General features: G+C 42.7%; 1 protein-coding gene across 2 annotated transcripts; it reads right to left on the reverse strand.

Annotated features, from left to right (window-relative positions):
* Positions 1 to 107: 107 nt before the first annotated feature.
* LOC109889175 (keratin, type I cytoskeletal 18-like) lies at positions 108 to 25977 on the reverse strand. Of its 2 annotated transcripts, none has more exons than XM_031830217.1 (10): positions 25313 to 25977; positions 24701 to 24905; positions 21970 to 22052; positions 19946 to 20099; positions 14736 to 15017; positions 11451 to 11585; positions 10544 to 10764; positions 7898 to 8157; positions 6455 to 6557; positions 108 to 2292 (listed from the first exon to the last, which is right to left on the reverse strand). In XM_031830217.1, exons 2-10 carry the CDS (start codon positions 24896 to 24898, stop codon positions 2061 to 2063), a joined length of 1668 nt encoding a protein of 555 aa, XP_031686077.1. In that variant the 5' UTR covers positions 24899 to 24905; positions 25313 to 25977; the 3' UTR covers positions 108 to 2060. The 2 variants fall into 2 exon arrangements, with proteins under 2 accessions (XP_031686077.1, XP_020335997.2); XM_020480408.2 differs by lacking the exon at positions 25313 to 25977 and adding an exon at positions 25198 to 25275.
* Between the last annotated feature and the right edge of the window lie 1594 nt (positions 25978 to 27571).

Genomic DNA, 27571 nt, shown 5'->3' on the forward strand with positions numbered 1-27571 from the left:
TTGAATAATATGACTCTGTGGAAATACATTATCTGAAAAATTCGCAGCATTTGTACAAAACCCATGACTAGAGAAATATACTATTCTATATTGATTAAAAAAACAACTGAAGACAGCGTTTGTGTTTTATTTAAATGAATACATTGTTAGATAAAAGCATAATTATTCATTCTAAAGTTAAAGAGCTGTTGAAAAACGAAAAGAAGATTTAGTCCCAAGTACTCCACGAAGCAGAGCAAATCAAGCGCATGAAGAACTGCTTAGAAGATAATTGTTTTTAACATTTGTACACTGGAGGGACCCAACTGCAATGCACAATGGTATTATTTTTCGCGTAATATATTTGGTGCCAACTCAAAAACATAGCATAAAAATAAAATAAAGATATTGTCATATAGAGTGTAATCAGTCATATAGATATTATGTATACGACACAACAATACCAAAATAAAGCATTCAGGATACTGTAGAGCAACTATTTACAAATACCGGCCCCTGCTGGCTAAACCAGGGTATATCTCTGCGATACAAGTGGCAGGGTTAGATTAGAACAGGGCTCTACCGTCCTGTAGGTTTTCGCGCCTATCCTATCCTAGCGCACCTGATTCTAATAATTATCTGGTTGATAAACTGAATCAGGTTAGTTACAACTGGGGTTGAAACGAAAACCTACAGAAGGGTTGCTCTCCAGGAAGAAGCCTCACTGCAATTTCGGGCCACAGTGAGCAGTGTGGGGGAAATAAATAGCTTCTTCTTTTTTTTTTACTGTACATTTCTATCTTTGTTGCTTTGTTTTGATTGTGGCCATATTGTCCATATATAGATCATATATAGACTACAGTTAACTTACAGCATTATAAGGAAAAAGCCGTTTTCAGCCATAGGCGAACTCTCAGTGCTGGGTTGATCCATGACAGCATAGCAAAACCATTAGCATTTTACACACAGCGAATTGAGAAGAAAATAACCACCCTTAAATAGCCCACAGTAGAATGCCACATACAACTCTGATGGTTCCGCCTTTTCCCATGTTTATATTTTTCACCACCTGTATAAATTGTTAGTTGTTACTGAGGGATGGTTGGATTATACATTTGTTAAATGTGGTGACAACAGTGAGTATTATATACTGGTATGATGTATTATTGACCACAGGGGAAATCTCTTGAGCATGGCATGTTTTCACATTTGTCTTGATGGCAAAATCATAAGTAGGCAATATGACTTTCTACTTTTATACATGATTGAGAAATGCTGATATATCAAATTAATGACATTCACTTTTCTGAATCACACATTAAACCCTCATGTATGTGGTTTTGTGTGGAAGTCACCAGGATGGTTTGGTCATGGGGGTTGCAAAATGGCTGCTGGTAATGCTGATGTCACAATGATGATTGTGGGTGATAGTAGAGTTGCAGGAACTTTGATGACATGACAATACCACTCGGGTCAATGGCTAGGTTCAAAATATACAGGTTAATACAAGAGGATTCTAATGAAGCAATAAGGCCCGCGGAGGTGTGGTGTATGGCCAATATACCACGGCTAAGGGCTGTTCTTATGAGCAACTCGGAGTAACTGCACACAGCCCTTAGCCGTGGTATATTGGCCATATACCACAAATCCTGAGGTGCCTTATTTCTATTATAAACTGGTTGCCAACATAATTAGAGCAGTAAAAACAAATGTTTTGTCATAGCCGTGGTGTATGGTCTGATATACCACAGCTGTCAGCCAATCAGCATTCAGGTCTCGAACCACCCAGTTTATAACATTTCATAACTCTTTGCCATTCATAAAACCAGCATTGCTAGTTAGCAATGGCACTAATAGTTATTAATGGAGCTGGTCGGTCCCATATTTTCGAAAGCTTCCGCATGGAATTACTTCATTGTCTTAACCTTCCCATCTTCAACCTAGTTCAATGGGAAGCAATGCTGATCTCATGGTGATATCACAGTCAAGGTTAGGGATGCTGTTGCCAGATCACAACATTTATGAGGGAGTCAATTCAATGATGATATCACCTATCAATGATAGGTATACTGTTGCCTCGACTATACTGTTGCCTCGACATTTGCCGCGATGGTGGGGATACTGCGGGACCTCTTCATCACCAGGCGCACCTCCACGTCAGGCAGGCTGTCCTGCTTGGTCTGGGCGCAGCCCTCATCCGCCGCCGCCATGTGCAGGTCGAATCGTAGCGATACTGACTTCTTCCGCAGCTTGGGGTTCCCCTTGAAGAAGGAGCCCTCCCACTGCTTAATCACCTTGTCGATCCTGTCCGTCCTGGGGGGGGGGGGGGGGGGGGGGGGTTGTGGAAACAATGGGCTAGGTTTTAAAATGCAATAGATGCTAGACTACAACTAGAAATGTAGACTACATGTATAGAAACAATCAAACAGACAATACTGGTGTTGTGAATTGTACCCTGGCCTCAGTAAACCTGGGGTAAATTGTAATATGGTATCTCTAACTGATGACCAGTCCTATATGATTGTATGGGTGGGTCTTTTACAGGTATAGGTATAAGTCAGAGAACCCTTCCCAAACACACACAAGGATTGTACATGCCTCGTTAACAATTAATTGTGATAATTATCTAATTCAGAGTCAAGGAAAGTTTACGAGATCACACCGTTAGTAAAACAACTGGGCGACGATGACTGAAAGCAAAAATATTTACGCGGCCATTCCCATCCCGGTTGGTACGGTGTGTGCTTTTAACTCCTGATGTGTGCACAAAGAATTGTGCACAAAGAATTTAGGAATGACAGACGCCGCTCCCACTTGGGAGACGCCGGTGTCTCAACATCTAATTGAGCTCATTAAGGAATGTCTCTCAATGAGAAAGATTCCCAACAACCTCCATACCGAGAGCTCATGCCAAATGTATGCCACATTTCACAACTGAATAAACTGCTGTTAATCACTCCTGGTTTTAGGCATGCAGAGGTACTTCCCTGTGGGTGGGTGTGACTATTGGTGTCATCATTAGTCTAACAAAGACAATACACAGGGAAAGGTGGTTCATGTGAAAGATGCGTTCAGCTGCTACCTAAAGTGGTAACACTTTGTCCTGAAGTATATTTAGAATACCTCATTTGACATTTTGTAAACATATCCCATAATTGTCTCTTGAATAACATCATAAGTAAAGCATCCCTGCTCCCTTCATTGTAATTGACACTTTCTGGCACTAAGGCACGATTACTTTTCACACTGACTGAAGCAGGCGTGGTGGTGACATTGGGTCAAAGATCATGATTAATAGGTCTGATTAGGGATGTGGTGATGACGAGATTTTGTCAGCCGGTGATTGTCAACCAAATAACTGCGGGTCTCATGGTAATTGACCATTAATTAACATAAACACATTTAGCATCTGCTGGCTTCCACACATAACCTACAAGCCACTGATGCCGACCTTTGGAACATCTACATTTTAAAAAGTCTAATAAGTCCATGTAATATAGCCTACACCTTAGCAATAAATCCATTCTTTATTTTAGACAGGTATAAAGAAACATGATATGAATATTTATTTGGTCTATTTCACAAGAACAGAATAGCAAACTCTGAGTTGACCTTATGTCAGACCCTGATCTGGCTTTGCCATATAGCTATGGGCTACACTAGTTCATTTAGCAGACAAGACTTGCTTAGAATTCTGTGGCATTATTTTATAGTATTTTAAAGTATGAAGAATACAATGGAACAATGCTGAATAAAATGTAAATGATATTTTCTCCAAACAATTTGAGGGAGTGCGCACATGCAGCTATTCTGTGTTGAGCGGTTAACAAAGAAATATGTACTCTTATATGCTTAATTTAGAGTTATTAATATAAATTTAGTTGTTCTACAAACGTTGGGCTATTTGTTTGGATTTTTAATGCATTGTGGCATGACGCCACTCTAATGATGATTTGAAAAAAGTTGCTTGAAAGGCATGAACTCTGTTTGTTTTTTGCACAGGCTGTACACACTTCATCAGTCTCTCATTCAATTCGAGGCACTTCATAATGCCTAAAATTTCCCGGTGGCATCCCCTTTGTGTGACCGTAATGCACTCTTAAGTAATCCATGCTTTTTGTGACTGTTGTGCCCTTGGGCTAAATATAATAATTACAATTCCCTTCTCCCTAAGTGCTGCGTGCTCCGAAGCACTTCTCACTCACATGGCTCTCATTCACATGATCAGGTCTTTATCACAGGCTACAAGTGAAGACAAACACATCAGGGACGCAACTGCACACGTCCTTATCCAATTCCAAGGTGTATATTGAAGATATTGGATGAACTGTCCACATTTACTTTTTGTCAGTCAACAAGATGAGTAGAACTAACAACAAGCAAAAGCACTAGCCTATGTCAATCTACTATCCCCCATTGTACAAAAGTTGACACATTATATTCTGTGCAAGAAATAAATATTCCAAACATAGTCTAATGCAACCACTAGCATCAAAAAAAACTTTTTTACATAATGAGGCTGACGCAACAGATCATAACGTTTAGCTTAAAATTAGGCTGTTTATTCACATATAAGTACAGCAATGCACACATGGCAGTAGGCTATAAGCACGAATGTTCCATTAGCGGGAAAACACCATTATCAAAAGTGACCGCAAATGAGATTATGCATGTAATGCCTTTATTATTCATGTGCATTTTTATATTGAAAAGGATCTTCCCCAAACTTGAAACTCACTCACTGCTTTAGTTTTGATACAAATCGTATCAAAATATAGGCCTATGGGCAAGGCTACATGAGGTGTGTGACTATGGTTTGAAAAAGATGAAAAAAAGACATTGTTTCTTGCCATACGCTAGGCATCATTCACAAGTGATGATATATAACTCACAAGTGATAGGCTAATATTGTCACCGATCAGACTATTCTTTATTTAATCTTGTCTTTCCATATACTAAATAATATACACTACCGTTCAAAAGTTTGGGGTCACGTAGAAAAGTCCTTGTTTTGTAAAGAAAAACACCTTTTTGTCCATTAAAATAACATCAAATTGATCAGAAATACAGTGTAGACATTGTTAATGTTGTAAATGACTATTGTAGCTGGAAACGGCAGATTTTTAATGGAATATCTACATAGGCCATACAGAGGCCCATTATCAGCAAGCTTCACTTCTATGTTTCAATGCCTCGTTGTGTTAGCTAATCCAAGTTTATAGTTTTAAAAGGCTAAAGGCAGAGTTACAAAGAAAAAGCCATATCTCAGACTGGCCAATAGAAATAAAAGATTAAGATGGGCAAAAGAACATAGTCACTGGACAGAGGAACTCTGCCTATAGAAGGCCAGCATCCCGGAGTTGCCTCTTCACTGTTGACGTTGAGACTGGTGTTTTGCGGGTACTATTTAATGAAGCTGTCAGTTGAGGACACTCATGTACTTTTTCTTTTGCTCATTTGTGCACCGGGGCCTCCCACTCCTCTTTCTATTCTGGTTAGAGACAGTTTGCTCTGTTCTGTGAAGGGAGTAGTACACAGCGTTGTACGAGATCTTCAGTTTCTTGGAAATTTCTCGCATGGAATAGCCTTCATTTCTCAGAACAAGAATAGACTGACGAGTTTCTGAAGAAAGTTATTTGTTCCTGGACATTTTGAGCCTGTAATCGAACCCACAAATGCTGATGCTCTAGATACTCAACTAGTCTAAAGGCCAATTTTATTGCTTCTTTAATCAGAACAACAGTTTTCAGCTGTGCTAACATAATTGCAAAAGGGTTTTCTAATGATCAGTTAGCCTTTTTAGAATGCTAAACTTGGATTGGGTAACACAACGTGCCATTTGAACAAAGGAGTGATGGCTGCTGATAATGGGCCTCTGTACGCCGATGTAGATATTCCAAAACAAAACTGCCGTTTCCAGCTACAATAGTCATTTACAACATTGACAATGTCTACACTGTATTTCTGATCAATTTGATGTTATTTTAATGGGCAACCAAATTTGCTTTTCTTTCAAAAACATGGATATTTCTAAGTGACCCCAAACTTTTGAATGGTAGTATGTGTGAAATTAGTTTTGATTCAGAATGGACCATTGTATAGTAGGCCAAGCCTATAGAAAGCTTATGGGATCCTCTTTTTAATAGAAGTCATCACTCTGTTTTCTCCCCCAATTGCATGGCCTATAGAAATGTTGCGCAACATGAGCTCATGGGCTCTCATGAAGTGTTTGATTACCTTTTCTATTACATTTTTTATTGATGTCAGAGTGATTAGAGGGACAATGGAGTGCGGAGTACCAGGGAGTTAGCAAGTTTGGTCGGCTACTAATGACCGCCAGCAGCATCAGAGCTTAGAGAAGCCTAATTACCGTGACTAAACGGTCAGGTGGAATTTAACTTCCCTCGTGACTTGTGAGCGCCAGTATGGCGGTAATACGGTCACCTCAACAGCCCCCTGTCTGATAAATACTTACTCCACGGTGCCAGTGCCCTCTGCACTCTCCCTCACCACGTTGCCTTGGAGGATCTCCTGGGTCTTCACTGTGGAAATCCTCAGATCATTGTCTCTCTCTGGCTCTGCACATAAAACATACTCATATCAAATTTAATTGGTCGCACACACATGCACTACATGACAAAAAGTATGTGGACACCTGCTTGTCGAACATCTCATTCCAAAATCATGGGCATTAATATGGAGTTGATCCCCCCTTTGCTGCTATAACAGCCTACACACTTCTGGGAAAGCTTTCCATTAGATGTTGTAACATTGCTGCGGGAACTTGCTTCCATTCAGCCACAAGAGCATTAGTGAGGTCGGGTATCGATGTTGGGTGATTAGGCCTGGCTCACAGTCGGTGTTCCAATTCATCCTAAAGGTGTTCGATGGGGTTGAGGTCAGGGCTCTGTGCAGTCCAGTCAAGTTCTTCTACACCGACCTCGACAAACCATTTCTGTATGACCCTCGCTTTTTGCACGGGGGCTTTGTCATACTGGAACAGGAAAAGGCCTTCCCCAAACTGTTGCCCCAAAGTTGGAAGCACAGAATCGTCTAGAATGTCATTGAATAATGTGGCGTTAAGATTTCCCTTCACTGGAACTAAGGGTCCTAGCCCGGGCCATGAAAACAGTCCCAGACCATTATTCCTCCTCCACCAAACTTTACAGTTTGCACTACGCATTGGGCTGGTAGCGTTCTATTGGCATCTGCCAAACCCAGATGTGTCTGTAGGACTGCTAGACGGTGAAGCGGGATTCCTCACTCCAGAGAACGCGTTTCCGCTGCTACAGACTCCAATGGCGGCAAGCTTTACACCACTCTAGCCGACGCTTGGCATTGTGCATGGTGATCTTAGGCTTTTGTGCGGCTGCTCGGCCATGGAAACCCTTTTCATTAAGCTCTCTACGAACAGTTATTGTGCTGACGTTGCATCCAGAGGCAGTTTGGAACTTGGTAGTGAGTGTTGCAACCGAGGTCAGACGATCTTTATGCGCTTTAGCACTCGGCGGTCCCGTTCTGCTAGACGTTTCCACTTCACAATAACAGCACTTACAATTGACCGGGGCAGCCCTAGCAGGGCAGAAATGTAATGAACTGACTTGTTGGAAAGATGGCATCCTATGAGGGTGCCACTTTGAATGTCACTGAGCTCTTCAGTAAGGCCATTCTACTGCCAATGTTTGTCTATGGGGATTGCATGGCGGTGTACTTGATTTCATACACCTGTCAGCAATGGGTGTGGCTGAATTATCCAAATCCACAAATGTTTGTATATATAGTGTATTTAGCATACTGAAGGTGTGTGTGTGTGTATGGTACTCCTGCCTGATTGTGTGTATACGAGTGTGTATATGACCATTAACATGAATATGTGTATACCATTCTGTTTGTGTATGTGTCTGACCATGTCCCCCACCTGTAAGGATGACCAGGCTCTGTTGCCTATGCAGTGTTAGTGCAGGGCTCTTCCTCAGGCCGTTCTCTGTCACAGACCACCGCTGAGGTCTCTCAGGCAGGGGCTCGGACAGTGGCTCCTCAGGGGTCACCGCGGGGTCACTGAGGCCGTTCTCCTCCACTCCATTCTCTTTAGGCCCCTCCCCTATGGGGCCTGGCTCTCTTTTGGGGCCCCGCCAGCGCCGCAGCCCCATGACCTGTCCGTTACGCCCACCTGGGTACCTGTGAATAGATGAGAAAACATGGTGAGTAGGACTCAATGGAATCTGTGTGGGGGGGACACTCCTTCGGCAGCTGTCTCAGATGCTGTCTACATATTTGATGGATAACTATAGCCATTTCTGTGCACTCAAAGAAATTGCGTGGCGGAAGGATATCTTATAGTGCGATCAGCACATCCGAATCACGATATGACAGAGCAGATTGAATCAATACAGAGCCTGGCATCTTGAGTTGAGCAAGTGCATTGTGATCTTCCGAGAATATAGATATGAATCCAATAGACTGGGAGAAGATCTAGGATGCATCATCGAGCGTCATCTTTCTCAACCTGGATGGTCATAAAACTAGATCATGCTGGGCACCTCCCAGATAAATAGAAGGTGGTAATAAAAACATAATTATGAGGCCTGCTGGGTTGAGTGTGCTCAATAGAGGGACAGATCTGCGATGTACAAACATAATGGCCGTGAACTGTCTGTGCTTGAATGCATTCGTGTGACCAGCCTGTGAATGCCTCAATGCTGATAATTGAGTATTATCTTTAGGCCTGTAAATTGACCGGAATCTTCCCTAATAAATGTTAAGAGGAAATGACATTAAAGATCTAAGTGAATGAAAGCCATGAGGTGAATGGGTGGATGTCTGGTCCAGAACAGCTGGCAGTTTAAAACGGTCTTATATCTGTACACACAATGCAGAGAAATGTGTCTGTCTGTTTGCCTGTATGTCTGTCTGTCTGCCTTTCTTCATGAATGTCTTCCTGCCTGCCTGTCTGCTTGTCTGCCTGCCTGTCATCCTGCCTGTCTGCCTTCCTGCATGGCTGTCTGTCTGCCTGTACTGTATGTAGGTAAATACACTTGAGTGTACAAAACATTAAGGGCACCCCCTCACAGTTGTGTCAAGTTGGCTGGATGTCCTTTGGGTGGTGGACCATTCTTGATTCTTGAAACTGTTGAGTGTGAAAAACCCAGGAGCATTGCAGTTCTTGACACAAACCTGGCACCTACTACCATACCCCACTCAAGGTTTAAAAATCCTTCTTTAACCTGTCTCCTCTCCTTCATCTACACTGTTGGAAGTGGATTTAACACGTGACATCAATTAGAGATCATAGCTTTCACCTGGATTCACCAGGTCAGGCTATGTCATGGAAAGAGCAGGTGTCCTTCATGTTTTGTATACTCAGTGTACATTAGCACAAGTCTGGGGAATTTCCAGTAACCAACAGTTTCGCTATTATATTGCCAAAACATCTCTGTCTCAACCTGCAATTATTTTGGATTCTCTATGCAAATAAGGCTTTCTTAAGCTGCTACAGTAAAGAAAGTCATCTGTCACACTCCTGAACAAAAGAGAAAGACAACACATAAATGTAGCTGTTTTGACAGAGAAACAAAAGGGATAAAATAAGAGGAATCCTTTTTTAAATTAACTTCATCCTTTAAGCTCCTTTTGGATGGTTTGGATGTTTAATTTCATTGAACATGTTTGGGAACAAGGTGTTGCTTTTTCGATGAGGTTATGACTGTCTGAATGTGCATGGGAAACAAAGGATGGCTCATTATAGGCGTGGGACGATCATGGGAGAGAACATGTTTTCATGTTCTGTTAAAAACAACTGGGGCATCTTCATTTCGTTTCATTTGCAAACTGAAGGAGAGTTCATGCGACTTAAAAGGGTCTCCCCCTTCCTCATGTCCTCACAGATCCTGAGATCATCTTTCTCATACTGACTAATGATTCACGACCTCCACTTTCGATCCCTTTTCTTTCAAATGCATAGTGCCCTCAAAAAGTTTCTCTAGCAAAATACCTTCACTGTCTCGTTAACAACTTCACTGTGATACAATTTCTGTTTGGACATTTTAATGTTATACGAAAGCTATCCTGCCTGTTCATTTCAGCCATCTTCATTCTTAATGCAGAAGTTCATTTCGGGACAATTTTATACTTCTCATCGTTTATAGTTCTTATCTATAGTTCAGGTTTACGGTTAAAGACGAAGACCTGCCCGCTCATTGCTGTGAATATGCCCTGTAGCTTGAAACAGTTTAATATCACAATATAACATTTGACCTTTATATCAGCTACCTCACCCTTAGTAAGTGTGCATTCATCTGTGAGCATCTATGTCTGTGTAATTGACCAGAAATCGAATCTAGCTCAGCTGCTCCATTCTAGAGTAAAGCCTTTTGCTCTGGGGTATACACATCTCAAATCTCAAGAAAGGTTACTCATCACCATGTAGTTCACCAAACCTCCTCTGCTACATCTGCCCCAGGAACTGTCCCAGGAACTGTCCCAAATGGCATCCTATTTCATTTTTAGTGCAACATTTTTGTTGAGGGCCCATACAGCCCCTGTCTGTGACCGTTAGCCCCCTCACCTGCCCTCCTCGCGCTCCAGCAGGCGTCTGTAGGTGGCGATCTCTTTCTCCAGCCTCATCTTGGTATTGAGCAGCTGACCGTGGCGCTCTTGCTGCGTGGCCAGGCCGCCCCTCACCTGCTCCAGCTCGCCCTCCAGGCCTTGGATGACCTCTGACAGGCCCTGCAGCTGGCTGGAGTATTGACGCTTGGTGTGGTGGAGGGAACTCTCTAGACCTTTCTCCTGGGGAAGGGAAGGATGGGGGAGAGAGGTTGGACAGGAGAAAATGATGTGGGACAGAGAGAGGAGATGGAGGAGAGAGGGGAGAGGAGATGGAGAAGAGAGGGCAGATGAGAGAGGGGAGAGGCGATCGAGGGTAGAGGAGATAGAGGGGAGAGGAGAGAGGGTAGAGGAGATGGAGGAGAGAGGGGAGAGCAGATGAAGGAGAGAGTGAAGAGGAGATGGAGGAGAGAGGGGAGAGGAGAGAGGAGAGGTGGGGAGAGGGGAGAGGGGATGGAGGAGAGAGGGAAAAATCAGGATCAGAGAGATTAAATCATTGTAAAAATGGAGAGGGGGGGAGAGAGCAGAGAGTGGATGAAGAAGGTGGAGCACAGCGATGAGAGGGAGGACAGCATAGAGGGGAAAGAGGGAATATGATAGAGGAGAGAGTGGATAGGGACAAAAGGTCATGAGAGGATGACACAGAATGTGGAACAGAAGAGAGAGTGAGAGGGGACGGGGTAGAGGGGGAAGAGGCAAGAGAAGAGAATAAGATTGAGAGAATCACCAATAGTGTTTCAGAATCAATAAAGATTAATGTTCTCCAAACTCTACTGATCCATTATGGGTGTGTGGCCCTCAACAGTGGTGTGTATGTGCATGTGTGTGTGTGTGTGTGTGTGTGTGTGTGTGTGTGTGTGTGGGCTCACCAGAGCATGTAGGGACTCGATCTCCACCTGCAGGCAGTGCCACTGTTTCCTGGCCTCGGCTAGCTCTGCCCGCGCCTCCCTCAGGGCAGTCCCTCCGAGGTTCACCTGGGCCCATGCTGCCTCTTCTGCATTGAGCTGGGGGAGAGAGAAGGAGGTTATATAACACACACACACACCTACACGTGCGCACGCAAGTACACATGCACGCACCTACACACACACATCATTCACATGGAAGAACACAAAATTAAAGTTTTGATGGAGATAGATGCTGACACACACACAAACAGGAACAGTTCACATGGAACTCAGGGACACACACACTCATAAAAACTGGTACCCACACACATTGGCACAGAGCCAGAGGACTCCGGGCACATGTGGGACAGGTTGAGGAGGGTAATCTGACACCCTAGGCGTTAACACGAACTGATGAACTATCAGGTACACAAAGTAAAACAACTCTAAACCAAAATACTTAAACTTGATAAAACATTGTAAATAGGCTCCACACCTTTATATATCTACCTGTAATCATTTTCCCCACAGATTCCCACAGGGCACAAACATGTGGAATCAAGTTTGTTAGTTAAACATGAAACTGACGATTGTGCTCAGTGGATTCCTCGAACCTGTCGACATCATAGCATTACTCTGCAATTACCATGTAAACAAGAACCTATTAGGGGCAATTATTGTAAGTGTTAACCTTAACCAGTCATTTTACAGTGAGAAGCATAACATAATAGCTAGTTCATTTGTCCCATACAGTATGTACAGAGCATTCGGAAAGTATTCAGACCCCCAATCAGGCCCTATTCTAAAATGGATTAAAGAAAATGTCCTCATCAATCTATACACAATACCCCATAATGACAAAGCAAAAACTGTTATTTAGATTTTAGATTTTGAAACTGAAATATGACATTTACCTATGTATTCAGACATTTACTCAGTACTTTGTTGATGCACCTTTGGTTACTGCCTTGATCTTTCTTGGGTATGATGCTATAAGCTTGGCACACCTGTATTTGGGGAGTTGCTCCCATTCTTCTCTACAGATCCTCTCAAGCTCTGTCAGGTTGGATGGGGAGCGTCACTGCACAGCTATTTTCTGGTCTCTCCAGAAATGTTAAATCGGGGTCAAGTTTGGGCTCTGGCTGGGCCACTCAAGGACATTCAGAGACTTTTCCCGAAGCCACTCCTCTGTTTTCTTGGCTGTGGCTTAGGGTCATTGTCCTGTTGGAAGGTGAACCTTCGCCCCCACTCTGAGGTCCTGAGCACTCTGGAGTAGGTTTTCATCAAGGATATCTCTGTAATTTGCTCCGTTCATCTTTCCCTCGGTCATGACTAGTCTCCCAGTCCCTGCCTCTGAAAAACATCCCCACAGCATGATGCTGCCACCACCATGTTTCACTGTCGGGATGGTGCCAGGTTTCCTCCAGACGTGACGCTTTTCATTCAGGCCAAAGAGTTCAATCTTGGTTACATCAGACCAGATACTCTTGTTTCTCAGGGTCTGAGAGTCCTTTAGGTGCCTTTTGGAAAACTCCAAGCGGGCTTTCATGTGCCTTTTACCGAGGAGTTTCTTCCCCAGATCTGTGCCTCGACACAATCCTGTCTCGGAGCTCTATGGACAATTCTTTCAACCTCATGGCTTGGGTTTTGCTCTGACATGCACTGTCAACTGTGGGACCTTATATAGACAGATATGTGCCTTTCCAAATCATGTCCAATCAATTGAATGTCCCACAGTTGGACTCCAGTCAAGTTGTAGAAGCATCTCAAGGATGATCAATTGAAACAAAATGCACCTGAGCTCAATTTCAAGTCTCATAGCAAAGGGTCTGAATACTTATTTAAAAAAGGTATTCCTGTTTTTATTTTTAATACATTTGTAACATTTTCTAAAAACCTGTTTTGCTTTGTCATTATGGGGTATTGTGTGTAGATTGATGGGGATAAAAAAAAAAAAAAGTAATCTAATTTAGAATAAGGCTGTAACGTAACAAAATGTGGAAAAAGTCAAGGGGTTTGAATACTTTCTGAATGCACTGTATGTGCTTTAGCCAACTCTGCTTCCCCGACAGATCTGGAACCAGGCTGTAACAGGGCTGTATTCCACTCCAGACTCCAGTCCACTCTGACATAAAAGGCCACAAACAAAGTCATTCTGTAGAGCAGACGCTGGTTAAGTACCAGTCGCTGCCTGCCTGCAGCCATGGGCCAAGATGCTTAATCACGCCTGTCACTTCAAAGTCACTGGCTGCATCCCAAATGAATCCCTATTCCCTAAAAAGTCCACTACTTTAGACCTGAGCCCTATGGGAGCCCTATGGGCTCTGGTCAAAAGTAATGCACTAACTAAGGAATAAGGTGCCAATTTGGATGCAGCCAGTGTGCCACAGACGGTAAAACTGACCAGACAGAAACAACACAGCCATGATGAGTGACTCATTCTACTCCCCCTATTCCAATTAAACCGAAATGATCCTATTTCAAAACCTGAAATATGAGCGGAAATATAATCTCATGGGTAATAAGCGAAACTGACTAGACGGGCTGCATTATTGTTGAAAACAACATAGCTATGAGAGAAAGCTATACGTTATTTGCTAAATGTATCATATTCCCTGTATTCAAAATGCTACTATTTCAAAGCCTGAAATACTGTCCCCATCCGATGTGATGTTGTTGAAACAAACAGCTATGGAAGGTGGCTATATGCTACATGCCAATTGCAAGTTATCCTTTTCAACTGAAATCCAAATGCTCCTATTTCAAAGACTGTCCTCAGCTGATGCCTTATAAGGACTTAGCAGTAAGCAGATCAGAGAGGCCCGTTACAAGTGATGTATTACAATGCTGCAGTTGTGGTTTACGACGTATCAATATCTAAAGAGGAGCAGCGTTTCAATATCGTAGTAAAAGTTGATCTCTTCTTTGGAGGTAATGGATTGTCTATGGGGCACCTTTCTGTGTGGGTGAGGATAAAGAGAGGAGAGAGAGAAAAAGGGAGAGAGGTAAACAACCCATCTCAGACCTCAGACCACCTCAGAGCTCCGACACTAATTCAGTACAACAAATCAAAACCAACCAACTCTTCTTATCTTACCACATAGATACCACTGTGTTGCCTGGAAACAGCAGAGATAGAGCTATGATCAGGGTGTGACTAGGTGGCAGGAAGCCAAGGGAGGATAAAAGAAAAGACAGAGAGAGGGATGGATGGAAGGAAGGAAATAAAGACAGGGGGAGGGACGAAGGCAGTGGGACACTGCGTACCTGTGGGAGAGACCCTCCATGGGCTCGGGGTCTGAGTCTGGCTCCGAAACAGCTCGGCCCGGCAGCGGAGCATGGAGTTTGATTTGGGCCGGCGACCAGGCCGGGGTGTCGGTCATCTGGGACTTGATTTAGGCCGGTGAGGCTGAGGCGGTCGCACTGCGTCCTGATTCGGTCGAGGAGCTGGGAGAGCTCCATCCCTGTGCCATCCTCCTCCCACGCTGTGGCCGTCACTAGCAGCGCATCGCAGGAGTCGGCCTGCTGCTGCTGCAGAGCACGGGCTGCCTGCACAATGAGCCAACCAGACAGAGGGAGAGAGAAGAGGGGGAGAGAGACAGGGAGATATATGAATGTAAGAGAGTATACAAGAGTGTGTGTGTGACAGCGAGAGGTGATGGATCTGAGAGAGAAGGAGAAAATGGAACAGAGAGAGAACGAGGGCAGAGGAAGAGAGCGAGAGAGAGAGAACAGTGTGAGAGCAGACACACGCAATGCAGGGGAGGGAGTCTGTTATTGAGCCTGAGCCTGTGAGTCTGGGACAGTGTGTGTGCGTGAGTGCGTGTGCATGTGTGTGTGTGTGGGAGAGAGAAGCTGGATCACGTAAAGACCTGAGTGGAGGAAGGGAAGGGGAGTATTAGTCAGCAGGAATAAAAAGAGGTTAGTAAAAGAGAAAGAGAGAGAGAGAGAAGGGTGGGAGGATGACAGGAAAGCATTGAAAGGGAAAGGATGGTGTGAAACCAAGCACGCCTTTCCACTGAGATCAATAGGGGAGGTGTGAGAAAACAGGAGCAGGCATTCTTCTGGTTAATGGGCTAATAGGGAGAAGGTGTTCTGAGACGTTGTTCTTTCTTTACAGTAGCTTTCTTGTGTCTTTCTCTCTTTCTTTCTCTCGTTTCACCTTCTGTCTGTCTCGCTCTCTTTTCTTTCTCTTGCTTTCTCTCTCTCTTCTCTCTTTCTCTTCTCCCTCTCCCTCTCTTTCTCTCTCTCTTCTCTCACCTCTCTAATGTCAATTCAATTCAATTCAAGGGCTTTATTGGCATGGGAAACATGTGTTAACATTGCCAAAGCAAGTGAGGTAAGATAATATATAAAGTGAATATATAAAGTGAAATAAACAATAAAAATTAACAGTAAACATCACACATACAGAAGTTTCAAAACAATAAAGACATTACAAATGTCATATTATATATATATATACAGTGTTTTAACAATGTACAAATGGTAAAGGACACAAGATAAAATAAATAAGCATAGATATGGGTTGTATTTACAATGGTGTTAGTTCTTCACTGGTTGCCCTTTTCTCGTGGCAACAGGTCACAAATCTTGCTGCTGTGATGGCACACTGTGGAATTTCACCCAGTAGATATGGGAGTTTTTCAAAATTGGATTTGTTTTCGAATTCTTTGTGGATCTGTGTAATCTGAGGGAAATATGCCTCTCTAATATGGTCATACATTGGGCAGGAGGTTAGGAAGTGCAGCTCAGTTTCCACCTCATTTTGTGGGCAGTGAGCACATAGCCTGTCTTCTCTTGAGACCCATGTCTGCCTACGGCGGCCTTTCTCAATAGCAAGGCTATGCTCACTGAGTCTGTACATAGTCAAAGCTTTCCTTAATTTTGGGTCAGTCACAGTGGTCAGGTATTCTGCTGCTGTGTACTCTCTCTGTAGGGCCAAATAGCATTCTAGTTTGCTCAGTTTTTTTGTTAATTCTTTCCAATGTGTCAAGAAATTATCTTTTTGTTTTCTCATGATTTGGTTGGGTCTAATTGTGCTGCTGTCCTGGGGCTCTGTAGGGTGTGTTTGTGTTTGTGAACAGAGCCCCAGGACCAGCTTGCATAGGGGACTCTTCTCCAGGTTCATCTCTCCGTAGGTGATGGCTTTGTTGTGGAAGGTTTGGGAATCGCTTCCTTTTAGGTGGTTATAGAATTCAACGGCTCTTTTCTGGATTTTGATAATTAGTGGGTATCGGCCTAATTCTGCTCTGCATGCATTATTTGGTGTTCTACGTTGTACACAGAGGATATTTTTGCAGAATTCTGCGTGCAGAGTCTCAATTTGGTGTTTATCCCATTTTGTGAAGTCTTGGTTGGTGAGCGGACCCCAGACCTCACAACCATAAAGGGCAATGGGCTCTATGACTGATTCAAGTATTTTTAGCCAAATCCTAATTGGTATGTTGAAATTTATGTTCCTTTTGATGGCATAGAATGCCCTTCTTGCCTTGTCTCTCAGATCGTTCACAGCTTTGTGGAAGTTACCTGTGGCGCTGATGTTTAGGCCAAGGTATGTATAGTTTTTTGTGTGCTCTAGGGCAACAGTGTCTAGATGGAATTTGTATTTGTGGTCCTGGTGACTGGACCTTTTTTGGAACGCCATTATTTTGGTCTTACTGAGATTTACTGTCAGGGCCCAGGTCTGACAGAATCTGTGCATAAGATATAGGTGCTGCTGTAGGCCCTCCTTGGTTGGTGACAGAAGCACCAGATCATCAGCAAACAGCAGACATTTGACTTCGGATTCTAGTAGGGTGAGGCCGGGTGCTGCAGACCTTTCTAGTGCCCGCGCCAATTCGTTGATATATATGTTGAAGAGGGTGGGGCTTAAGCTGCATCCCTGTCTAACCCCACGACCCTGTGTGAAGAAATGTGTGTGTTTTTTGCCAATTTTAACCGCACACTTGTTGTTTGTGTACATGGATTTTATAATGTCGTATGTTTTACCCCCAACACCACTTTCCATCAGTTTGTATAGCAGACCCTCATGCCAAATTGAGTCGAAGGCTTTTTTGAAATCAACAAAGCATGAGAAGACTTTGCCTTTGTTTTGGTTTGTTTGGTTGTCAATTAGGGTGTGCAGGGTGAATACATGATCTGTTGTACGGTAATTTGGTAAAAAACCAATTTGACATTTGCTCAGAACATTGTTTTCATTGAGGAAGTGTACGAGTCTGCTGTTAATGATAATGCAGAGGATTTTCCCAAGGTTACTGTTGACGCATATTCCACGGTAGTTATTGGGGTCAAATTTGTCTCCACTTTTGTGGATTGGGGTGATCAGTCCTTGGTTCCAAATATTGGGGAAGATGCCAGAGCTAAGGATGATGTTAAAGAGTTTTAGTATAGCCAATTGGAATTTGTTGTCTGTATATTTGATCATTTCATTGAGGATACCATCAACACCACAGGCCTTTTTGGGTTGGAGGGTTTTTATTTTGTCCTGTAACTCATTCAATGTAATTGGAGAATCCAATGGGTTCTGGTAGTCTTTAATAGTTGATTCTAAGATCTGTATTTGATCATGTATATGTTTTTGCTCTTTATTCTTTGTTATAGAGCCAAAACGATTGGAGAAGTGGTTTACCCATACATCTCCATTTTGGATAGATAATTCTTTGTGTTGTTGTTTGTTTAGTGTTTTCCAATTTTCCCAGAAGTGGTTAGAGTCTATGGATTCTTCAATTACATTGAGCTGATTTCTGACATGCTGTTCCTTCTTTTTCCGTACTGTATTTCTGTATTGTTTTAGTGATTCACCATAGTGAAGGCTTAGACTCAGGTTTTCCGGGTCTCTATGCTTTTGGTTGGACAGGTTTCTCAATTTCTTTCTTAGATTTTTGCATTCTTCATCAAACCATTTGTCATTGTTGTTAATTTTCTTCTGTTTTCTATTTGAGATTTTTAGATTTGATAGGGAAGCTGAGAGGTCAAATATACTGTTAAGATTTTCTACTGCCAAGTTTACACCTTCTCTATTACAGTGGAACGTTTTACCCAGGAAATTGTCTAAAAGGGATTGAATTTGTTGTTGCCTAATTGTTTTTTGGTAGGTTTCCATGTCTCTCTCTCTTCCTTCTATCTTTCTCTCTTCCTCTCTCTCTTTTTTGTCGCACCTTTCTCTCCCCTCTGCACATAAACATTAAAAAAAGAATGAGACAATGGGAATGATCAAAGGTGGAATATACTGTGCAAACACAGTGGATGCTAATCAGTAAAAAGTTATGCAATCTCCTCCTAATTGGAACATGTCATTTTTCAACATGTTGTGATGTGGAATCTACGTGGGAAATACGTTGGATTTGAAGAAAAAAAATGTTGTTTTGAGGGTGAAACTTCAATTAGTATGTAACCATGGTAACCAAATTTCAATGGAGACAAACCTTGCATAAAACATGTTGAATTTGTAACTTTAAAACAATGTCAGATCTTCAACATTATATCCAGTATCAGAAAAAAAATACTATAGGCTGGGAAGCACCTCCTCCTGGAGAATGTATATATCTACAGCTACCGTTTGGTCTCCCAAGCCCAGCCCTGCTTAGCTATAATATTCATCAATAGTTATTGTTTTAATTCAAACCAGAACTAAAAATAGACAATAAAATAGGCCAATGGCTTCAAGCTCTGGTTGATTTCAAATGTAATGATATTTAGTGATATTGGAGTGTTTTTGGTTGTCAACACAACCAAATATCAACATTTGAAGGAGATGTATCTTCTGCTTGGATAGTTCCATCTGTGCCAATGACTTTTATTCCATTTTGTCTACAAATGAATCATTGATAAGTTGGATTCACGTCTGCATCTCAACCAAAAATCAAAGTTAAAGAAAAGGACTGAATCCAAAACAAACCAACATTTAAATGCCCAATAATCAAAGTTTGTTTTGATTCAGCCCTATTTTTTTACTTCGATTTTTGGTTGAGATGCAGACGTGAATCCAACATATCAATTATTAATTTGGAGACAAACTGCAATTAAAGCCAGACTAAGTCATTGACACAGATGGAACTATCCAAGCAAGAGATAAATCTCCTTCAAATGTTGATATTTGGTTGCGTTAACAACCAAACACAAGTCAATATTATCTTTGAAATACAATAGGCGAGATGTTAACAAATGATGCTGGATTCATGTCCCCGACTCAAATTGAAGAATGGGATTAAGCCAGTGGCTCAGATGGAACTATCCAAGCAGTAGATACATCTCTTTTAAATGTTGATATTTTGTTGCATTGTCAGCCAAACACAATTCAATATGACTTTTACAGGAAATAGCCTAAAGTTAAGGCTATCTTACAAACGAATGTAACGTTCAACCTTAAAATGAGTAACACATCCATGGCCACATTTATTCAACCTTTTTACCGATGTCTTTACTGAACGAATGCAGGTGTACGGAACCGCACGGACACTGGCACAAGACCGTACCACATAGTCCTGGTGCATGTCCTGCAGCTCTGTCATGGAGTTGTGTAGTTCCGCCTCCAGCTGCACATTGGTATGCTCCACCCTCGCCTTGTTCTCCCTCAGCAGAGCCACCTGTTGCTCCAGACACTTGGTCTGCCACTCTTCCAACTCACATCTATGACAGGACACAGAACACATCTCATCCTATTAACTGGGTTGCGTTCATTAGAGCACTCAATAGAAAATGTTTTAAAACTTTTTGAAATGGAAAAACTGAAGAAAAAAAAGGTGTGTTTCTTACTGGACAGGTCGTTCCTGTTACCATGTTTCAGTCGGCGATATTGACTAGTAATTAGCCTTGACCACAGTGGTCTATGCAAAGCAGCTATAGGCCTACACTTTACCAAGAGGTAGTGATGGTAACATAGGGAAGTGTTTTTCAATGTACAGCTACTGAATGTTCCCTATTCTGGGTCAACTAGTCAGGGTACTTTACATGGGTGGTGAAAGAGCTACATGTACTGTGCATGTACTGTAGATAAACACTGTGATACAGTATATGGAAATGTTTCAGCCGCACATCCATTGTATCTAAGCAGGTGCCTAGCCCTTTCCTTCAGTCACCGACTCAAAGCACCCTCGTTGGTCTCATGGCTGAAATGTTTTTAATATTTTCAAAATGTCTTAATTAATCAAGTTTTGTTTTTTTTACTGACGAAAATCCAGTGTTTCTACAGTATGTCAAACTGTTTTGTTATATTTCAGTCTTCTGTGATGCACATCATGTGTAATATTGGGATGCAAACTCAAAATTGAATACATTTCATATATCTGACATGGTACAGGTGTTTTCTTTTTTCTTAAGCCTATAACCATGGGTGTGAGGTGTATACTTTTGTTTCAAAGTAGATCTGTTTAAGACCACCAAGAATCACTCTGTGTGACCCTGATATAGCCCACTCTAGTAAAAGGTGTTAAGATATACAAGTGTTTTTCAGGTCAAGGTAAATAGACTGCACACTGCAATCTATGCTCCCATGTGTTTTAGTGACCCTTCATCAGATCTAACCTAATCATGTAAAAGACCTTCTCATACAGTGGGAAAAACATCTTGCAACAGTCATTCAGTAGTTGCAATAGTCCTCACTTCCCAGCAGATGCTAAAGTCACAGTCACAGACATCAAATCAAAGTGTATTGGTTGCGTACACAGTTTAGCAGATGTTATAGCAAAATGCTTATCTTACTAGCTCCTAACAATGCAGTAAAATGTCAAAAAGTACACAAATAATATCTACATATTTTTTTAAATACAATATAAACCTTGTGACACAGAGTTGCAGACAACATCGTGACAGTGACCCAGGTAAGGCCAGTAGGACACCATATATAAATAGAGGTGTGTATTCATAGCTCATAGCTGCCTGCATGTTGTTGCCCTCCCTTGCCCTTCAGGGGTTAATGGATCTCCAGCTGGGTCCCAATTCCCTATTTAGTGCACTAATTTTGACCACACCCTATGGGTACCCTGATGGTTCCTGGTCAAAAGTAGTGCTCTAAATAAGAATTAGGGTGCCATTTGGGATGCAGATCTCTGGCAGTAGCAGAGGGGCCGGTGTGTCACTCTGCATCAATACAGATGGGAAAGTGCCGACCAGGCACAACACAGCCAGGCTGCGATTTGTATGCAGGTTGTTGAACAGGAGTGGGAACTAGCAGAGTTATAACAAAGTGTGGGCTGTACTGCTGCTACAGTAGAGAAGAGATTATAAAGTATCTCTTCAGGGGAAAATAAGATATCTGATTGTTATTCAAGAGGTGTATTTAAAGTGTTATAGACTGAAATTGGTTGTTGGTATTATACTAACAGTAGGTGTAGGATTTGATGGATATTTGCTTCTGTTTCCAGAAGGCGTTCACAACTGCTATGGTATATCTGTGTTTTCTTTAGATATGATGAAAATAAATACTATGAGGGTATGTGTTACTGTATTAGTATACTGTAGTATTCTAGGCCTCACCTAGAATGTCCCAAACACTACTGACCTGGCCTGGATGGTATAAGCCCTGGACATCATGTGGTCAGACTGCAGCACCAGCTCTGCATTCTCCATCAGCAGTTTACCAACCTACAGAACCAAAACACAGTCAACACACACAAGACAAAATAACAAGGAAGTGAATACGATGCGTGAAAAACATGATCGATTTCAGAATGTGTTCAATCTGGTTGATCCATGTAATGTCATTGGCCCAATAGGTAGAAAAAAACACGATGAAACATGAAATCACATATGAATACACCTCAGAACACTGGAAGTTCACATTACCAGGTGCTGCATCAAACGGGGTCTTTCTCAAAATGTGAAAACATGTGGGTGAGTCTTATCACAATAGAACAACTGTAATAAAGGTTTCGCTTCCTTGAATTACACTAGCCTCGTCTCATACTGTGTGGCATGACATTGACCAATGGAAGAGTTGGCAATAGCACATAGAGCATGGGACAAGGCTAATACACTAGCACAAGCATGAAGATAGAAGCCTTTGAAATATCATCAAAGAAAGGAAGTTGGAACAGAGATAAGATACGGAAGTTCGGGATACTTCGGGATTGTTGGCAATGAGGCCCTTTATCTACTTCCCCAGAGTCAGATGAAAGCGTGGATACCATTGTTATGTCTCTGTGTCCAGTATGAAGGAAGTTAGAGGTAGTTTTGCGAGCCAAAGCTAACTAGCGTTAGAGCAATGACTGGAAGTCGATGGGTATTTACCAGCATGCTAGCAGATACCCATAGATCCACTTCACATTCATTTAAAAGACTGCATAATAATATTCTGCCTGTTCATACTTGTCAGATTGCCACCAGCTCAGTGAGTCAGTTTTATTACATGATGATGTCCCACGATTTGGGTTCATTAAGACAAGGCCTGAAGCAGCTGTGGCACATATATTAAAGCCAAAGAGCCTCTCACAGTCATTCTAGTACTTGACCTCAAAACCCCTAAATGTTTGGCGTTAACTGCAATGTAAGTACATGAAACTTAAACAAATGTTTTCCAAAATCTCTTGCATCTTTGATATGGAAATGTTTACTGTATAACCTAGGGCCATTTTGAGTTTCAATGCTGACTCTTCCTTTGCCAATCACAACATCACAATGCTTACTCAAGACAAACACACCCGTTTTGAAGGAGGAAAACCTGAAATAACTTGGGCAATTGTGTTTTTGCTCACAGAAGTGCCTCATTGTAATTACCCGTTCCAGTATCTTAGCTCTGTCAGTTATTCATCTCTGACTGTGTTGATTCATAGCCATGAGAGAGTACAAACCAGATATCAGCACTTTGTCTTCCAACAGGGCACTCTCCAACTGAACATTAACTGATTGATTTCAAATGAAATGTGTCACGTTTTGTAAATAACAGGTGTACACTAATAGTGAAATATTTACTTTCAGGCCCTTCCCAACAACGCACAGAGAAATAGAAAAATAATAACACAGGGAATAAATACACAATGAGTAATGATAACTTAGCCATATCCACGGCTACCAGGAATTCCTTATTATGGCTTGTTATTCAACACTTCTCAATAGAACGAGGGTGGCGCCAGGTCTTAGAACCTAAACCCACAACAATAACAGCAGTCTAGGACTGAAACCGGCCTTGAGGAAGATGCACATAACAAAGACAATTGTTACAACAAATCACGAATTCATGTCAAAGGACGATTTGAAGAACGTTATCAGTTATGCGTGTATGTCAAGTCATACATTTTTCATTTGATTTGATTTATTTAACCAGGATAGTCCACTCAGTAACAATTGCCACTGTTTTACAGGGAGTCCTGGGTTCCATAGAAGTCAACATTCCAGGTATTAGTTCAGGCGAAAGTGTGAGGAAATGTCCCACATATGTACATTTGTACATGACAGGTTCTCACATGGGAAAGTCTGCAGATATCGTATCAGTGCTGCTATGCATGATGGATCTTTATATTGATCCAATGGATTGGCAATCGCTCATATTTTACGCAACACTCTCGCTGGAAGTGAAATTGGGCATAAAAGTCAACCCACCCGTTGGCTTCAATACTAATAGGTCAGATCTTGGTGCTTTCTTTGCCTTTGTCTCCATTCACATTCAGAGACCATAAATCAAGGAGCGGTTGCAAAACCTCCAATCAGCTCATGCGAGTAAGCTGACAATTACAGCAGCCCGTGTTAATGGTCTACTAGGGCAGTGGCCTTTAAAGGAATAAAAGGATCCACATTCTTGAGTGTGACAATGGAGTGATGGCTTGTTTCCAAATGTTCTGACATACAGTATGACACTACTTCTCACCCTCTGGAACAGTTGACATTGTCTTGGTAGGAACCACTTTGTCAAATGTCTGTTTTAATTTGACTGCTATTAAGTGTAATCATCGCTAGGACTGAAAATCGTTAATAACTGGTTTGCTCAGTCAGTGCTGTATCTGTCTCAAAGCCAAAACCCTGCACGCAAGAAAACACATATCATCTGCTTTGCTCTACTCTGGTAAAAAATTATACAGAGAATATACCATACAAGTTAGTCCAAGTCAGTCCTAATAGCTACTGTATGGCTAGAACACAGCTGCTCAAACAAATCTAGGCATTACAGTACCTCAGCATAATCACTGGCAAACAAAGTTACTGTCAGTGGACATAAGAAAAAACACTGTTTAATGAGTTGGGGTCCCTCAGGGCTCAATGTTTGGATCAGTTAAAAAGGTAATAGATGCCAGTCTCACCTGGGCACGGAGATCGTCCACAGTCCTTTCCTGCTGGGTCCATTCCTGGAGGTGCGGGGCCTTCTTTAGGCCCCAGTATGCAATCTGGCCCTCCAGATGCCAGTTTTCCTCTTGCAGCTTGTTTACCTGCTCCAGGAAGCCCTTCAGACGGCTGTTGAGGCCCTGCATTGTCCACCGAGAGTCCTGCAGCAAATCCATGGTGCTCCTATGCAGTGTACACCCCAAAGAAAAACACAGAATCCTCTCAGGGGTGCTATCAAACACTTACAGGCTCGCCAACTCAGGAGAGTGTCTGATAAAAAGTGTCAACCCAAACGTACGGTAACTACTTATGCTATCCAAAAACTCTTTCACTACTATTGCAGCATATGTCCACACCACAGTCACTTCTACCCACTTGCAACGCTGGCAGGCGGTACCCTGCCTGCCACCGATACTGGTGAGATTACGGACCCATGAGGTGGTTACTGGGTAAATATTTACCCAGCAATACTCACCCGTGAGGCAATGTGGCGTCCCTTTCTCTCTCCCTCTCCCTCCCCCCCCTCCCCTCTCTCTCTCTATCTCTCTAGGCTAGGCAGCACCGTGTGTTGGCAGTGGTAAGATAAGCACCAGTCTCAGTAGCCCCTGGTCACTGCAGCAAGCTGCTCCTGATCCTCCCCTCCCAGACAGAGCTGGACCACATTCTTCTCCACTGCTTCAACAACTTTCACTTTCCCACTGGGTCCCAGGTCAGAGACGGTCCCCTGTCTGTGACAGATCAGATAGGAATGGTAGGGTTAGGGCTAGTCTCTCTATTGCTCTCGCACCAACTATGTGCCAGCTATCATGGGGTCAGCCATGACAGGGCCAGTGGTACTGTCCCTGTTCTTTCCCCCCACAAACACAGCCTGCAGCAGTGCTGTAGGTGTGAGTGCTGGGGTAAAGCAAAGCGCTCACTTGCTGGATACACTGTTGCTTACATCACCAGCGCTCTGAGGCCCTTTGTGTTCTCTGATCCAGGATTACTGAGCCCTGTGTGGAAGGAAAGTTCAGGCACACACTGCGACACCACTCTCTGTTTGTGTGAGTGTGTCTGTTTGCGTATGTGTGTGTTTGTTTGCACTTGTGTGTGTGTGTGTAATCAACATATCTAGTATCTACCAATAATTAATAGTGAGAAACGAATGTCTATCCACTGGCTCATCAGATCAACAGCCTGTAATAAACACTGAACTTTGTGTTGTGTCACATGGGTTGCTCAATTCCTCCCTTGACTACCACTACCCTCTCATTGGCCTGTTTTGTGAGTGAGTGTGTGTGAGTTTGTGAGTGAGTGTGTGAGTGTGTGTGTGTGTGTGTGTGTGTGTGTGTGTGTGTGTGTGTGTGTGTGTGTGTGTGTGTGTGTGTGTGTGTGTGTGTGTGTGTGTGTGTGTGTGTGTGTGTGTGTGTGTGTGCGTGTGTGTGTCAGTCTGGGGGGGCAAGTGAGATCATTTACCAGACATTCTCGCAGGTCACAACTTTTTCATCCTCTTGAAGTTGACAACAATGTTCTACTTGTCTAGGAGATACCAAATGTGTGTTGAGTCATCATGGCAACCACCACGCTTTCTTTCAGCCTTTCACTGACTTTTTTTTAATGACTTACCTCAAGTAATGTGAGGGTGTTATTTCCATTATCAATTAATCTAACCAAGATCTTAGAAATTTTGGCACCAGCACATACGTCATACAAGCTTTAAGTCAGGTGAGGTAATAAGATAAGATGCATGGTTATGGGAGTTAAGGTGTGGGTGCGGCATCTAAAGAAGCCAGTGAACGTCTGACGGAAAAAGCACAATAAAACATCTCATTTAAGCCACTCTGACATGGTGTTTGGAATGTGAGTCAAGGTAACACAACTCATAGTCATCTCTATCCGTCTCTCTCTCTCTCTTTCTCTCTCTTGGAGTAGGCACTTTCAAGTCCTTTCCAGTCCTTTGCACTCCCAATCTACCTCATTATGTGAGGCAGCAGATGACTGTGGGATTTACTTGTTGGATCAATAAAGGATTTCTCTTCCTTTCTGTGTAAACAGCCGCGCCTGCATTCTACCATTCACAGAAAGGATCTAGGGATCATTAATATGAGGTCACACATAAACCTGCTACAAACAGTGCGTCTGTCTAGAGTCTATAGTACAATATCACCATGGAAACACTTCATGGGCAAAAATAATGTTCTCTCCTTGAATCAAATAAAATCTAATCAAATTTATTTACATAGCCCTTCTTACATCAGCTGATGTATCAAAGTGCTGTAGAGGAAACCCAGCCTAAAAACCCAAACAGCAAGCAATGCAGGTGTAGAATCACGGTGGCTAGGAAAAACTCCCTAGAAAGGCCAAAACCCAGGAAGAAACCTAGAGAGGAACCAGGCTATGAGGGGTGGCCAGTCCTCTTCTGGCTTTGCCAGGTGGAGATTATAACAGAACATGGCCAAGATGTTCAAATGTTCATAAATGACCAGCATGGTAAAATATTAATAATCACAGTAGTTGTCGAGGGTGCAACAAGTCAGCACCTCAGTGTCAGTTGGCTTTTCTTTGCCGATCATTGAGAGTATCTCTACCACTCCTGCTGTCTCTAGAGAGTTGAAAACAGCAGGTCTGGGACAGGTAGAACGTCCGGTGAACAGGTCAGGGTTCCATGAGAAGGCAGAACAGTTGAAACCGGAGCAGCAGCACGGCCAGGTGGACTGGGGACAGCAAGGAGTCATCATGCCAGGTAGTCCTGAGGCATGGTCCTAGGGCTCAGGTCCTCCGAGAGAGAGAAAGAAAGGAAGAGAGAAAGAGAGAATTAGAGAGAGCATACTTAAATTCACACAGGACACCGGATAAGACAGGAGAAATAC

The sequence above is a fragment of the Oncorhynchus kisutch genome, linkage group LG1, assembly GCF_002021735.2.
Source record: "Oncorhynchus kisutch isolate 150728-3 linkage group LG1, Okis_V2, whole genome shotgun sequence".
NCBI classification, from domain to species: Eukaryota; Metazoa; Chordata; class Actinopteri; order Salmoniformes; family Salmonidae; genus Oncorhynchus; species Oncorhynchus kisutch.

What these genes read in the sequence shown, in the direction of transcription:
- LOC109889175 (XM_031830217.1), bottom strand. Translation starts at nt 24,898, where the DNA reads ATGGATTTGCTGCAGGACTCTCGGTGGACAATGCAGGGCCTCAACAGC. An exon ending in ACATGCACCAGGACTATGTG is followed by an intron (nt 15,018 to 19,945) that starts GTACGGTCTTGT and finishes CTCATTGTGCAG; the next exon opens with GCAGCCCGTGCTCTGCAGCA. An exon ending in ATGGAGGGTCTCTCCCACAG is followed by an intron (nt 11,586 to 14,735) that starts GTACGCAGTGTC and finishes TCTCTCCCCCAG; the next exon opens with CTCAATGCAGAAGAGGCAGC.